The sequence below is a fragment of the Crotalus tigris genome, unplaced genomic scaffold, assembly GCF_016545835.1.
Source record: "Crotalus tigris isolate CLP2741 ecotype Arizona unplaced genomic scaffold, ASM1654583v1 scf7180000019068.10715455, whole genome shotgun sequence".
NCBI classification, from domain to species: Eukaryota; Metazoa; Chordata; class Lepidosauria; order Squamata; family Viperidae; genus Crotalus; species Crotalus tigris.
The window spans coordinates 1,101,940-1,116,889 of NW_024097358.1; the positions used below are offsets into that span (position 1 = coordinate 1,101,940).

At 41.1% G+C, this 14,950-nt stretch overlaps 1 protein-coding gene across 1 annotated transcript in view; it reads left to right on the forward strand.

The window, feature by feature from the left end:
* Positions 1 to 279: 279 nt before the first annotated feature.
* Positions 280 to 14,950, forward strand: part of ALDH1A3 (aldehyde dehydrogenase 1 family member A3) — a 31,846-nt gene continuing 17,175 nt past the window's right edge. Inside the window, exons 1-4 of the mRNA XM_039359176.1 lie at positions 280 to 707; positions 9,734 to 9,838; positions 13,394 to 13,534; positions 14,567 to 14,696. Coding sequence (XP_039215110.1) covers positions 606 to 707; positions 9,734 to 9,838; positions 13,394 to 13,534; positions 14,567 to 14,696 — 478 coding nt within the window. The 5' untranslated portion in view covers positions 280 to 605. The remainder of the gene's footprint in view (positions 708 to 9,733; positions 9,839 to 13,393; positions 13,535 to 14,566; positions 14,697 to 14,950) is intronic.

Below are 14,950 nucleotides of genomic sequence, written 5' to 3' on the forward strand. Positions count from 1 at the left end.
CTCTCTTTCCACCCGGATGGAAGAACGCCGCGTTGTAACACAGATGATCTCCTCCGAGGTTTCTCTCTCCTTTTTTTTTTTTTTTTATATTTTCCTCTTGGACGTCTGCGCGTCTCAGGCTCCCCCCGCGTTGCAACGGAGAGAAAGAAGGGGAGAGACCTTAACTCTTTCCCATCCCTTCTTGGCCAGCTTTTGGCACAATCACCAGCATTGTTTGGGGAAGGGAAGGAAGTGTGTGTGTGTGTGGGGGGGGTCGTCCAGGGAATCGCAGCTGGGATCAACGGGACAGCTGCTCCGCTTGGAGTAACCGAGGGACCCCTGGCCATGCCTGCGCGCTTGCTCTCGCCTCTCCAGAACAGCCGCCGGAGCAGGCGGCTGGCTCGCCATCCTCCGCTCACCTGCAGCTGGTCCAGCGCGGCCCCGGACTCGGGTGGGCGTGGAGAGCAGCTGGCCAGCCTCTAGCCCGCCCCCCCCCCGCCCGGAGCGGAGCGCTCTTAAAGGCAGAACGCGGCGGGGCGCTTCTGTTCCCTTGCTCGGCGGTGCGTCTTGCGGGGCGCAACAGGGCGAACGCATCCGGACTGGCTCGGAGGGTGTTGTGTAAAGGGATGGCAGCGCTTAACGGAGCCCTGGAGAACGGGGAGGCGGAGAAGAAGGCTTCGGTGCCCCTACCGCATCCGATCAGGAACCTAGAGGTCCAGTTCACCAAGGTAGGAGGATGTGGGAACTAGGTTCCCGGGACTCACTCCACCTGAACAGCCGCATCTGGGTAGCCGGCTTGAAGGCGTCGATTCCAGGGGTTCGTGGGCTGACCCGCCCGCTCACGAAGGCTACCACGAGTGGGGCGAACGCAAAGAACCGGTTAATTCAATAAGCAGGTGAAGCGCGCTGCGCAACTTGCGCACGTGTGGGTTTTTTCTTTTAGTGTTGTGTTGCTTAACTGTTCTTTAAGTAAAACTTTTTATTAATGGAGCGTTTCGGGCTTTTGTAAAGTGGTTTAATTAGTATCTTCTTCAATAAACGCCTTCCAAGCGTTTGAAAGGCCAGTTTGATTAAGGCACCGCGCTAAAAACCAGGAGACTCTGAGTTCTAGTCTGCCTTAGGCAAAGAAGCCAGCTGGGTGACTTTGGGCCGTCACAAGGTGGTTTTATTGTTGGGAAAACGAGAGGAGGAAGGAGTATTACGGTATGTTTGTTGCCTTGAGTTACTTATATAAAGTAATAAAGGTGGGATTTTTTTAAAAAAAAATCTAATAAAGGTTTTTAAAGGGAAAGTGAGAGAGGGAATTGATTCATTTGTTTCAGCTGCCTTTTGGAGAGAAGAATTGAGGGTAATTATTCCCAAGGCTTCCCAACTAGCTAAGCCCTGTCTAACTTTTATTCAAGGCAAAGATACTAACTGGTTAATAGAGAATGTCAGAAGCCATTGCAGAAAAAAAAATACTAACTGGTTAATAGAGAATGTCAGAAGCCATTGCAGGAAAAAAAAAATTGGGATTTCCTTGCATTTATTCCACCGAAGATGGAGGGTGGGAGGTGGAGGTTCCCAAACATATTATATGAAAAAAGGTTTATGTCGTGCTTTTGAAGATTTAATTTCATACCCAGAGAAATAAGCTACTTCCCGGACATGAAACATGATGCAAGCTAAACATTTTACCATTAAATTACTTTTTATGTAATATGTTTGGTAGTCTCCACTTTCTCTCCCTCACTCCATGCTGCATCCTCAGTGGAGGAGAGGAGAGGAAATCCCAGCATTTTCTGCACAAGAAATAAAAGCGCTTGCAATTTTATAGAAGGTTTGATTTTTTTAAAGAGGAGTTAATTCTGAACTTTCTTGGGTTTGGGGCCGTGCCAAACGAGGCTTCCTAGATTTCTTGCGGCACAAAGTTTTGCCGCCCTGATGAAGCCACTAAGGAAAGGGAAATCTAGAGCTGTCTCTTTGGGTGCCCTTGGCCTTGGGGGTGAAGATTTCCCAGGATGTGGTCCTTAAGAGTTGAAAGCACCTGTCCACTGAGCTTTGCAGGTTCTCTTCTAGATATCCGTTTCTGGAAAGCTGAGTAGCATCAGTGTTTTGCTGCTCTTTTTTAGATGCTTCTGTAGGACATCAAAGGTTTTTATTTGTTAAATTTACTTTCCACTTATCGCTTTCTCGATTGGCGGACCAGAGGGGAAGAGAGAGGAAAGCATTTTATGCAAGGGGCTGCAAGCACATGCATGACACAAATGGGGCGGCACTAGTGTCCGCACAATGCAAACGGGGCAGTGCTAGTGCCTGCATGACACTCACTAGCCCTAGCCCTTCCCCATTTTTGCTGCACGTTGCCCCATTTTTGCCACAACACTAGCATGAGTGCGCACACACATGTGCGTGCACTGGCCAGCCTGTCCTGCAGCCCTGTGGCCAGCAGGCCACGGCCCGGTAGTGGAACAAGTTGAAGACCCCTGTCTTAGATGGCTAAGAGTAATACGAAGGAAGAAAAATGGAAAGATGTGTAAACAGAAGTAGAATTATAGAACCATATAAGCAAACAACGACAAAGGAACACAATGAGAATAAGTACATCAATATGATAACCAAAAAGATGGGTGGAAAGCAAGAGGGGGCAGGTAGAGTCTACCATCCATCTAGCAGCCCCCTCCAGTGACGGAACACCACTTAGACCCCAGGCCAATTGGTGGGCCAGGTTTTCGGGTCTTATGGAAGGACGGTGGGGCGTGCTTTTTTGCATGCCTCCAGAACCACGCAAAGTGCAGCATTTGTATGATCCAGGTAGCTCTTGCGTATTAAGAGGCTTTGAAAGAGGTGAGCATTTTCACTAGGCTTCCAGTTATCCGTGGTGGTGTAGCAATGTCGGGGCTGAGCATAAAAGGGCTTGTTTCACGTAACTCCAAAGAGCAACTGCAAACACATTTCAACTGGAGGCAAGGTGGGGAAGGAGTTCTCCAGAATTACAGGGATATGACCTGATTTGGATAGCCCAAAATGAATTTTTTTAAAATCTTTAATGTCAGTAGAAATATTACTGGTCAATCTCCAGTACATCTGCGTCTGTGAGAAAGCAGAAAAAGAATAATAAAATGCTAGAAATGAGGAATCTTTGGTGAGGACGCTGATCGCAATTATTCTGAATAGCTTTTTTGGAGATTGCATCCTAAAGGCCATTGTGTTAGGGCAAAATGGCTTATTCCAATCACACGAACGTCTATGCAGCAGCATTGGGGATTCGCCAGAAACATAAATATTTTAGATCTTTTTAATAATCTTTTATAATTAATTTTATGACGTGTTTTTATCCAGCTTTAGACTATATACTCAGTGTAGTTTTGTTGTCAGTTTTGGTCACCCAGTGATTACATCATTAATTGTAATATATTGCTATATCTTCTTGTATTTGGTTCTGTTTAGTTTTGTTTGATTTGAATGTTTAATTTACGTGTTGGCCTATGGCTGTAATAATAAATTGATGGATTGATCACACGAATGAAGGCAAATGTACGCGTCCCAGAATAATGTTGCAGGATCCAATCTGGGTCAGTCAGCGGACCAGAGTTTAGCTTTTGGACTTTACAGGAGCCCATCCTGCAAACTTTTCTTTCACCCAATATTCCTATCATAGTACTTTGAGCTGTTTTTGTCATATGTACAGTGTTGTCCTGTGCTTTTTTTTTTTTTTAATGTCTTAAGACTGCTGACAACCAGCCCGTGATGGATGTTTGCCATTTCTGAGGTATTCCACCATCTTGGCTGTTTTAACAAAACAATACATTGGTCGTTTTTAGATTCGCTTTTTCTCCCATGTCTCTTCTAAAACTTGGACAATTTTTAAAAGTGGATTAGTTGGCGTTGCTCCACTTCCTTTGGCTGGTTTCAATCTTCCTAATTTCATTATTATTATTATTATAATTTTTCTTCTTCTTTGCGGGGGTGGAGAAGGTAGAAATTCAGGGATGCGTTTGAGAGCCAACTCTAATGTTCAAAAGATGAGGTGATTGGTGATTCTTGTTCTTTCTCTTTGAGAAATGATGTAAGAAAAGGCATCGTTTTTCTGATTGTGTTTGAATTAAGTACGAAATCTGAAGTAAGAAAATAGAATACTGAAAATGAAGCTAGGCTATTTATGAATGGATTGATTGTATTTACACAGCCACCCATCTCGTAAGATTTCGTAAGAGTTGCAATTGGCAAGATGGCTACATAAATCGATGAATAAGCAAACAGAGAAACTAGCAAAGTAAAAGTATGCAAGAAACCAATTAAGAGTTCAGTCAGTGGCCCAACTGGAATATAATACATAATAGAAAAAAAATCACATTTGTATAAGGAATTTTGTCTCTGTTTCGTGTAGCAGATTCTTACACGCTTCCTTTCTTTTTAAAATGTGCTTAAGGCCTTTTAGGCTTGACTGTGAAATCTAACTGATTGATTTATTTGTACTATTTTAGACTATCAATTACTCTGAGCACCTACAATTTTTTTTTTAAAAAAAGACTAATATGATACAATGCAAAGTAGATAAATCAAAGTCTCAATTATCAAACATATATGCGTGCTTGGAAATGATAAAAAATACATCAAAAATGTAATTCTTAAAGGTTTGCATGTATCTTTTAAACTAGGATTTCCATTAACTATTATATCAAGAAAGCTGCAATATAAAAAGCCTTTTCGGTTTTAGATCTCCCTGGCATAGGTGTCTGTTCTTAACTGCAAAAAAGCCAATATAACGAATAAGAGTTGTGAAGTCATAATTCTATGTATCCTTTTGTTATTTGCATTGTAGCATTGTGGTTCACATTTTGTCACGTCACTCCTTGGACCCCAGGGATATACCTTAATAATTATATAAGAAATGTAGAATTGAAAACAATAAACATGGCCTTTCGTAACAAAACCCGTTATCCATAATTCTTCACTTTCCATCAACCAAGTAATGGTAAAGTTCTCATCCACTGGATGCCTTCTGTCTTGCATGCTTGTGAAGCAATGGTGATGTTAATAAATGTTAATAAAAACACATTCACTTAAATTATAGTTCAACATTGCTTGTTGCAGTTGCAGAGATTCTTAGCGTGAGACAGAGAAACTGATTTTTCTCAGGCTAAAATTTGCCTGCCACATTCCAAAATAGAAAGAAAAAGTCATTTTGAGATTAACTTTTATCAGATTTGGCTAGCTCCGAGGCTGTTTTTATGTGGTTTCCAGTTCCTGAATTGCTTTTGCTGATTGTCAGCATGAGATGGCTTGATTAAGAATGCTTAATGTAATAATGTTAACAATTCACTAGAGCTTGTGATTCTCACGTTGGCATCTGGAAAAAAAACACCCATGTGTTACTTGATTTTTACTAGAATCTTTAAAAGGCTATTTATTTTGAAATGGTTTGAACTGAGATGGGCGGCTACAGAAATTGATTGAATGAATGAATGAATAAAATACAGTAGGAATTGAAAATAAGGCAGATATAGCATCTCTCTTTGCACACACAAACACACATACACAAACATACATGCAGTACACACATGCACCCAAACACACACACATGCACATGTGTTTATTAATCTGGTAATAATGAGGAAAGAAGCTTAGCTGATCCAAAGGGAGAGTCGGAGAGAGAGAGAGCACTGGGGATCCATCAGAAACAGGTGATTAATCTATCATAGCTATTTTACAGAATTAATGCAACAAACCATTTTGTATTATCACTCTCTTGCATTTTAATATTTAATGACCATGGGCCTCGCAGTTTAAGGATTGATATTACAGTATATTACAGTGAGGCCATGCTGTGTTTTGTTAGTGTGCAACGGACAGATTTTGGATGCCAAATTGTGATTTGGATACATATTTATTATTTTATTCCAGAATTTTAACTGGATAGTCCTTAAGTGTTCTTAACTTGCTCTGGGTTTTGACTGTAATAAACATTGACTTGACCTGACTATCCCTGCCACTAAATGAACTTAGTTAGAATTAATTAGTTAGAACTATTCCTAGCTGGAAGTAGAAAAATTGGAAGAAAGAGTATTATGCTTATGTTGATGCCCTTGAGTTACTTGTAGAGGAACAAAAGCTGGGATAAAACTCAAATAAACCTTGACTCTTGACAAAACAGAAACTAGTTTATGAATGGGAAGACTGCAGAATAGGAAACCAATGATTTTGTGACATCATTTCCTTCTTAATCATCATGGAGAAAAATTCTATGAGTTGTTAGGAGTTAAAATTAACTTGATGGCACATAATCAATTAAAAATCTTTTGGAGAAGTCTGAAGATGCTGTAGTTTGGACTGTTGCAAGTCAGAATCTGTTTTACATTTAAACACATTTAAAATGATGTGAGGTCAAAAGCAAATATTTAAGCAGATCTTTTAAATTTTCTTTAATGATAAGTCTCTATAAGATATAGATAACCCTCCATTGTGGATATTGTCACATCAAACAGAATGTAATTGCTTTTCTATTTAAACACGGATAACATTGGTACTCTGCCTATAAAAATCTAAGCAAATTCTAGCAATGCTAAGCACATTCTCTGCTTTAAATCTCTGAAAATTTTCCAGATAGTCTTTAAGAGGAAAAAAAGTCGCTAGTTGGTGATGTTCTTCTTAATGTAATCTTTCTAGTTTTTTTTCTTTCCTATTATAGGTAATACTTTCCGTCGACTTAAACTGTTTTAATCATTATTGATAGTTGTCTGGACTCTATAGGAGCAAGTAAGCAGATTTTAAGAAAGAAACACTAGCACTATCCATTAGAAAAAACTTTCCTGTCCCCATTCTTGAATGTATTAAGGAATCAAAACATTACATGTTTTGCTAAAATAAAAAAAAATTCTTTAAACTTGATGCCACCAAAAGCTCATACAAGTTATTATATAAATCAATCTGCATAAATCCCTGATTGCCATCACCGTGTCTTTATTTTCAAACTGGTCAGAATAAGTATTTTTTTTTCTTTTTACCATTTGCAGTTCTGCAGTTATGTTGCTAAATTTTGAAATAGTCTCCTAGCAACTTTTTGAGGGGGGAGATGGCATTCTGCTTAATAAAACTTAAATATGTTGCCTTTAATAGAAATTTCATTCCTTTTAGTTGCATTTTAGTCCAAGTAACTTTTAACAGACAGGATTTTCCTCTCTGACCCGAATACCCTTAATTGAAGATATCAGATATCACTGGTTTTTTTTTTTTTTTTAATATATATTTCAGAATATACAGTATGCTTAAGGTGACTGATTTAAGAGCTTGGAAAGTTTGTTGTCAAATTTATATCTTTCCATAATCTAATTCTTGGAGTACAATACCAGCACATAATATCACTAAGTACCTAAAATACCCCATTGGCCACAGTTAAGAGTCATCTTAACAAAACAGCCTCTGGCTTAGTTCTGTCTTTTTCTGTAACATGGATATTGTCAGAACCAACTGAGCTCCCAACTGGAAGCCATTTCAAGGATCTAATTCTACTACAGAAAAGCAACACTCCTGAATTTTAGTGCTCTGGATTTACAGAAAACGAATAGCTAGCTCTTCTCTTTGCAGGGTCAAATCGGTCAGACTGACTCCTATAGAGAAATAAGGTCCTTCAAGTTAGCAGGAGACAAGCAAAGCAGGCAGTTATCCTTACAGCTAGCACTTACCATTTTAAAAACATCTACCTTTATGTAAATATTTTAATGATGGCTTAGTTTGAAATCTCAAAGCACTGTAGTGATTCACTTAACAACTACATCAAGAAAAGTTGTAAAATTGGGCAAAATTCACTTAACAACTGAACAGCAACAGAAATTTTGGGCTCAGTTGTGGCCGTTAAGTTGAGGATTACCACAATGGCTAAACAAACGGTTGTAAATTGCTACAAGTGATTGTAAAGATTACCTGTATTTGCAACCTGTAATTCTCCAGGCATGTTTATGTAAGTTTTCTTTAAATTATAAGACCACCCATTAAAACAAATGTTTCCCCCCCTCCAGTGATTTACAGACCCTTTAAATTTCCAGACAAAACAGCCATTTCAGCTACAGAACATGCAAATCAAATGCAATAATAATAGTAATTAAATCTACTACTGGGCCACAAAAACAAGTTAAAACTAATTAGCAGGCTCAGTTGCAACTAAGAGAAATAACATTCAAAATCCTGGGAACCTCTCTTGTTTTTACCTGCAACGAAAGGTTTTTGAGCCGATGCAAGTTCAGCATCTGAAGTTAGACATAATGGCTGAAAGAAAAAGCTTTTTTTTCCTGAGGAATTTACGTCTATGTGAATCTGCTTGGAGGCTACATTCGTATGAGATCCTGTTGTTTGTCCTACTTGGAGAGAAAGGGCTGGGGTAGACTTCATGACGGGCCATTTAATGTAGCCACTCTGCTTGTGAACTTCTATCTCTAGGAAGTTAGAATTAGTTCTTTGGTTTTTAGGTAGACGGCAAAATGGCATTCTTTTTTTCCCCTTTTTTAGGCTCCTTCCTTGCTCTGTTTAATGTCTCCATTGTCTTGTTTAGCTTCTTTTTTTCTATTTGCCCATTTTATTGTAAGGAGGCATCACTAATGGAAAGGTAAAAAAAGGTAAACAAGTCCCTGTGGATTTTAATCCGCTAGTCCAGGGATCTCCAACCTTGACAACCTTAAGACTTGAAGTCTTCAGCTTATATGAATAGTCCAGTGCTTTAATCGTTGAGCCAATGGAAGGGGGCAAATCCATATTACATTAACTGAGCAGGGAGATCCATCGCAGTAAAATAATAGATTAATCCCTTGGAATTCGATAGTCCTTCTCTCATGGATATGGAATTGCGTTCGTGAATTGGCCTCCTGAACTTCAGTGTGATTTACCTTTTCTGTTGGAACTGCATCAATAAATATTTGAGTGTTTGCCACATCCATTATTACTGCTTCCCACTGTGATGTGCAGCTGATAGCTGGAAGTTTCACTCTTTTAACCCACCCTGTTTCTGAGCTCCTCCCTATTATAGGATGTCCATTAGGAAGTAAATGCCTGCATCTCACTATTACAGCAAACATGTACCGTATATGCCGCCGTATTAGGCGACCCGGCGTATAAGACGACCCCCGTCTTTATAGCCGGGCCGCATTCCTAGAACGTCGTCTTATACGCCGGAAACTACCAGTATTTCCGGCGTATAAGACGACTCGGCGTATAAGACGACCCCCATCTTTGGCGCCGATTTCAGCGCTCGCGGAAGTCGTCTTATACGCCGGTATTTACGGTATTTTATTTTGATGGGGTGAATATGATACACTGCTCCTGAATCAGTGGTGGGATTCAAATACCTGAACAACTGGTTCTCTTATTGGATGCAGGCATGGGCCTCTGAGGCTAGAATGGACTTCTGGAAGTGGCATCCACGCACTTCCAATGGGCCGGTCTAAGCCTGGGAGGTCTTTTCCAGGCCTCTGAGGCCTAGAATGGACTTCCAGAAGTGGCATCCACGCACTTCCAATGGGCCGTTCTAAGCCTGGGAGGTCTTCTCCAGGCCTCTGAGGCCTAGAACAGACTTCCGGAAGCAGTATGCATTCAGCTGGTTCTCCGAACTCAGCAAAATTTAGTGACCGGTTCTGCCAAACCAGTGCAAACCGGCTGAATCCCACCACTGTCCTGAATATGATAAATATTAGAGCTATTCGGGCAACAAAGAAGACAGGCCAAACCAGGGATACGGTAGTCTTGTCAATGCTTCTTCTGATCCACTTGTTTTCTCTCTCTTTAGATATTTATTAACAATGAATGGCATGAGTCGAAAAGTGGAAAGAAATTTCCTACATTTAATCCCTCAACGGCTGAGAAGATCTGTGAAATTGAAGAAGGTGACAAGGTCTGTCTTTCTACGTTCTTTAATTAAACAATCTGTCATTTGTCTTGAGTCAAAGAGCAAAAAGTTGGAGATGTTTTGGTAGGAAAAAAAAGACAGGGAAGTGACTTTCATTTAGTTGCTCTAATCAGCTGGAAGGGGCATGTTGCTTTATACCTGTTCTGCTGTTGTTCAATTGAAAGAATAAATTCACCTTTTGAAGGATGGAGACAAAGTGTTTTCAGATATGCTTCCAAATGACCACAACATCAAATCACGCCAGAGAGCAAGAAAGAGGTTAGGAGAAACAAGGACTACTCCTATGTGGCATTAGAACATGAGAATAACCCTAATGGATCGGATCTAGGTCCATCTAGCCACAATTCTATCTTACATGGTGGCCCGATAGAATCTAAGAATCTCATAAACAAAGCTGGGTGACCTTGAAGCAGCATCTGGAAAAGATACAGCATTTACTTTCATTTTCCCCCATGTCTTCCCCATTACTTTTCCCACCTCCCCAGAATTCATGATGTTTCATCACCAAATAGTAGCAATGCACAAGCAAAAGGTGGCAGCTGACACTGCCTTTTTGCTCCTGTACACCAGGTAAGTAAAGGCAGATGGTCCCTATGACTGTTACATAGCTGTGATAGCCATATATGCGAGGATTGGTCATAAGTCACCACACTGCTGTGGTTGCTTAACAAGGATTGTAAATCGAGAACTTCCTTAACTCATGGCTATGTTAAGGCATTTACCAACCTAAATCAAACCGATCACACTATGGCTTGTTATCCAGCCACCTACATGTGTATTTAAAAGCAAACAGACGTGCTACTCGTATCTACCTCTTGTTTCTGTTCCCCCACCCAAGTCTGAAGCTGTGCAGTCCTCTCTTCCTTCATCTTTGGTCACTTTAACTTTGTGCATTTCAATCCAGGGCTTGCCATGCAATTATGAAAAGCCATAATCCTGTAATTGAAGAGACGTGAGCTCATTTTTGAGCTGTGCAGCTCTGGGGTGGCTTTCTCCTCTATGGGTGATTATGCTCTCTGGCTCCATTGCTTCTCAAGCCGTCATTAGAGTAGAAAGAGATGATTGGTTGCAGGAATTGAGTATGGCTACTCTAGAGGAAAGAAGGACTAGGTGGGATAGTGATAGCAGTAGTCTAGTATTTGAGGGGCTGCCACAAAGAGGAGGGGGTGTCAACTTATTTTCCAAAGCACCAGAAGGCAAGACAAGAAACAATGTATGAAAAGTAATCAAGGAGGGAAGCAACCTGGAATGAAGGAGAAACTTCCTAACAGCGAGTACAATTAACCAGTGGAACAGCGTGCCTTCAGAAGTTGTGGGCACTTCATCACTGGAGTTTTTTAAGAAGAGACAGGACAGTCACTTGTCTGAAATAATACAGAGTCTCCTGCTTGAACAGGGGGTTGGATTAGAAGACCTCCAAAATCCCCAAGGTTTTAAAATAGAGTCAAAAGTTGGCCAGCTTCTCCTGCCCTCAAGGGAAACAGGGGAGAAAGGTGAGTTTCCTGTTCGAAGATCTCTCCCCTTGTCTCGGCAGTGGGGAAAAATGTTACAAAGCTGGTTTTATAACTTTAAAATGTCCCTACCCATAAGAGGTGCAGTACCATCAAACTGGAACACACAACTGTGGCAAAAAAAAAAAAAATAACATCAGGAGGGAGGGTTTGGATATGCATCATTTATTGCAAGGGTCATTATGGAAGACAGAAGAATATCTTGGTATGTGCTGATCCTAATCCATAAGCAAACCTTTAGCCGAATGTCATGAAGTGGTGTGTGATTCAGCCATGACTTGGTATAGAAGAACAAGAGTTCATGTAATGTCACCTATTCCTTTTATTCTCTAATGGAGAAGAATTGAGAAAATTACAGTTAGAGAGAGCCAGCTTGGTGTAGTGGTTAAAGTTGCTGGACTAAGATAGCAATAGCACTTAGACTTATATAACGTTCCATAATGCTTTGCAGCCCTCTCGGTGGGCAGAATCAGCCTGCGATACTGCATTCTAACCACTAGGAAGGAAAGAAGGAAAGAAAGAAGGAAGGAAGGAAGGAAGGAAGGAAGGGAGGGAGGGAGGGAGGGAGGGAGGGAGGACAGACAATAGCAATAGTGTTGTTGTTGTTAGTTGCGAAGTCATGTCCGACCCATCGCGACCCCATGGACAACGTTCCTCCAGGCCTTCCTGTCCTCTTCTGGAGTCCATTTAAGCTCATGCCTACTGCTTCAGTGACTCCAGCCATCTCCTTCTCTGTCGTCCCCTTCTTCTCTTGCCTTCCATCTTTCCCAGCATTAGGCTCTTCTCCAGTGAGCAATAGTACTTAGACTTATATACCACTTCACAGTGCTTTACAGCCCTCTCTATGCAGTTTACAGAGTCAGCATGTTGCCCCCAACAATCTGGGTCCTCATTTTACCAACCTCAGTAGGATGGATGAGACAGTTTCCCTTTTTCTCGACCTCTATATACAGCATAAAATGAAAGTGTTATTACAAACCTGGAGCCATAAATTGATTTATTCTCTTTTGAGCTTTGCAACATTTTGGTCCTAGATTGCCCAACCTGGAGCCTGGATTTATTTGAAAACATCCTCTGAAAGATATTTTCCAAATCTTAAACATATCTATGATTCTTTGCCTTGTGATGGATAACAATTGTAATGGATTTAATTCTTCTTTCTTCCTGACCTTAAATTTGTGATGCACTTTAGGCCTGTTTATTACAAAATCTCTGTAACGCTACACTGATTAAGCATTGGGTGGATTCAGATTGGAATTTCAGCCTTGCCCATTGAATTTCCTTGTTCTCAATATTCTTGTTAACTGAAAGAGTTTGCGTGCGCCTAGAATGACCTTTCCTTTGGAAAAGTTGCAGCCAAGTATTTTCCACTTGCGTAAATAAATGTGCGTATCTCAGATCACATAGAGGAAGTGTTAAGATAGCTTTTGGAGAGTTGTGAAGGCTGATTTCATATCCCTTTCCTAATATAGTAATATAGCAAAGTAAAATATAATAAAGTAAAAGCCGTGATGGTGCAGTGGTTAGAATGCAGTGCGGCAGACTATAACAGGTAGTAGTCCTTGCTTAATGATGATAATTGGGACTTGAATTTCCCCTGCTAAGAAATACAATTAGAAAGCATGATATCACACGACTGCAACGCATAAGGACAGCAGTTCCAGCTGCCATCATTAAGCAAGAATCTCATGTGATGGCAACTTTTGATTTCCTACCATGTTCCCCATTGCTTGTGGGAAGCAGGCAGAGACATCACAAATTGCATTCACGTGACTGCGGGATGCTGTGACATCATAATCAGGTGAATTTTTGATGCTACTCTCTTGTACCATTGACCCCAGAAACCACATTCTGTTCCCAAAGAAGGAATAGAAATACAATAATATCTTGGGATTGTTGACTGTTGAGCAAACTTGACCTTTCTTTTAGGGTTTCTCCCTCCAGGAAAAATTGTGCCCATTTACTTTGAGTTCTCAGTGGTATTAACCATTCAATGTTTTCCTCTCTTCTCTCTTCCTTTTACATGTAGCCTGATATCGATAAAGCGGTGGAGGCAGCAAAAACAGCTTTCCAAAGTGGATCCCTGTGGAGACAAGTAGATGCTGCAAGTCGCGGAAGGCTTCTGAATAAGCTGGCGGACCTGATTGAGCGAGACAGGACGGTGTTGGCAGTGAGTGAAGCTGGTGCATGAGCAGGCATGAAGAATCAGCCAAGAAGGGTTGGCGTATCCCATTGAGCCCAGTGCTTTCTGCTCCCTTATTGACCAACCCATCTGTGGTGCCGTTTAGAAAGAGAAGGAAATTAAAAGGAGGCTGGACGATTGAACTCCTTTGCTTCCGTTGTGCAGTCCAGAGAACAAAATTTAGCATGAAGAAGAATGTTGAAATGATAAAGGTGGGAGTAGAATCTGGCTTTACCCTTCTTGCCATAAAGAAGAGGCAGCCAGTAACATCTACAGAAGATCCTTGTTCTTGCCATATAGTTCATCTTCCGTATTGAAGAACAATATGCAGGAAATCGGTGAACAGAAAACATGTGGAGTCCTTGGAACTCTCTAGCTTGCTTGTTTGCAGATGATTCATTACCTGACTGACTTCATAACCTCACTAATACTTCCTGTTTATATATAGTAGTTTACCTTGCCCGCCTAGTGGGACTGTGGTTTTCTCCTTGGTAGTTCCTTAACTAGGTTCTTTTTGTTTTGTTTTCTGCTTCGTTGCTTATCTGGTGTTAATCCCTGCTTATCTTGGTGTTGGCTGCTACAGGGGATGTGTTTTGGACCTTTTTGGGCCTTCCTTCTTAGCTTTTCTCTGTCTCCTTTGAATGGTGTGTAAATATGGTTGATTTCTATAAAATGTCTGCCAGCAAATAGCCAAACTCAGAGAGCACCAAGGATTCCGTAGTTCAATCCTGAACCACATATATTTTCTTCTGCATGGGGAGCTCCAGCATCTTGAGTAACTGTAATCTCCCAGGTTTCTCATTCAGGACTGTTGAGCAAAACCAATACAGCTGGGATGGATTGTCCCTCCAGGAAGACTTTGAGAGTACAGGAAAGGATTTGCAGCCTACTTGCTTGACCCACCGATTCTTGCCCTCCCCTGTTTCCACTAAAGATTTGGTTGGGAAAATAGGTTCCCAGTATAGATTGGCTCTACGTGTCAAGTTCAAATACGATGTTCTTGTTTCTTTTTGCTTTCAGACCCTGGAAACCTTGGACACAGGGAAACCATTCCTCCAAGCTTTCTTTGTTGACCTTGAAGGTTGCATAAAAACCCTGAGATACTATGCTGGGTGGGCAGATAAAATCCAAGGGAAGAATATTCCTGTGGGTAAGTGGCACCTGCTGAGTTTCTTATCTCATGTTTGCTGTGTAAAATTAACCTGAATCTATAAACTGGAGAGAAGTCATGAAAGTCATATTCAGATGCCATGGTTAATTAGATTTTGGCTACCAGGAATATATCTGAGTTTATATGTGCCACCCTCCTGCTCCTCCTCCTCCTGCTCCTCCTGCTCCTCCTCCTCCTCCTCCTCCTCCTCCTCCTCCTCCTCCTCCTTCTTCTTCTTCTTCTTCTTCTCCTCC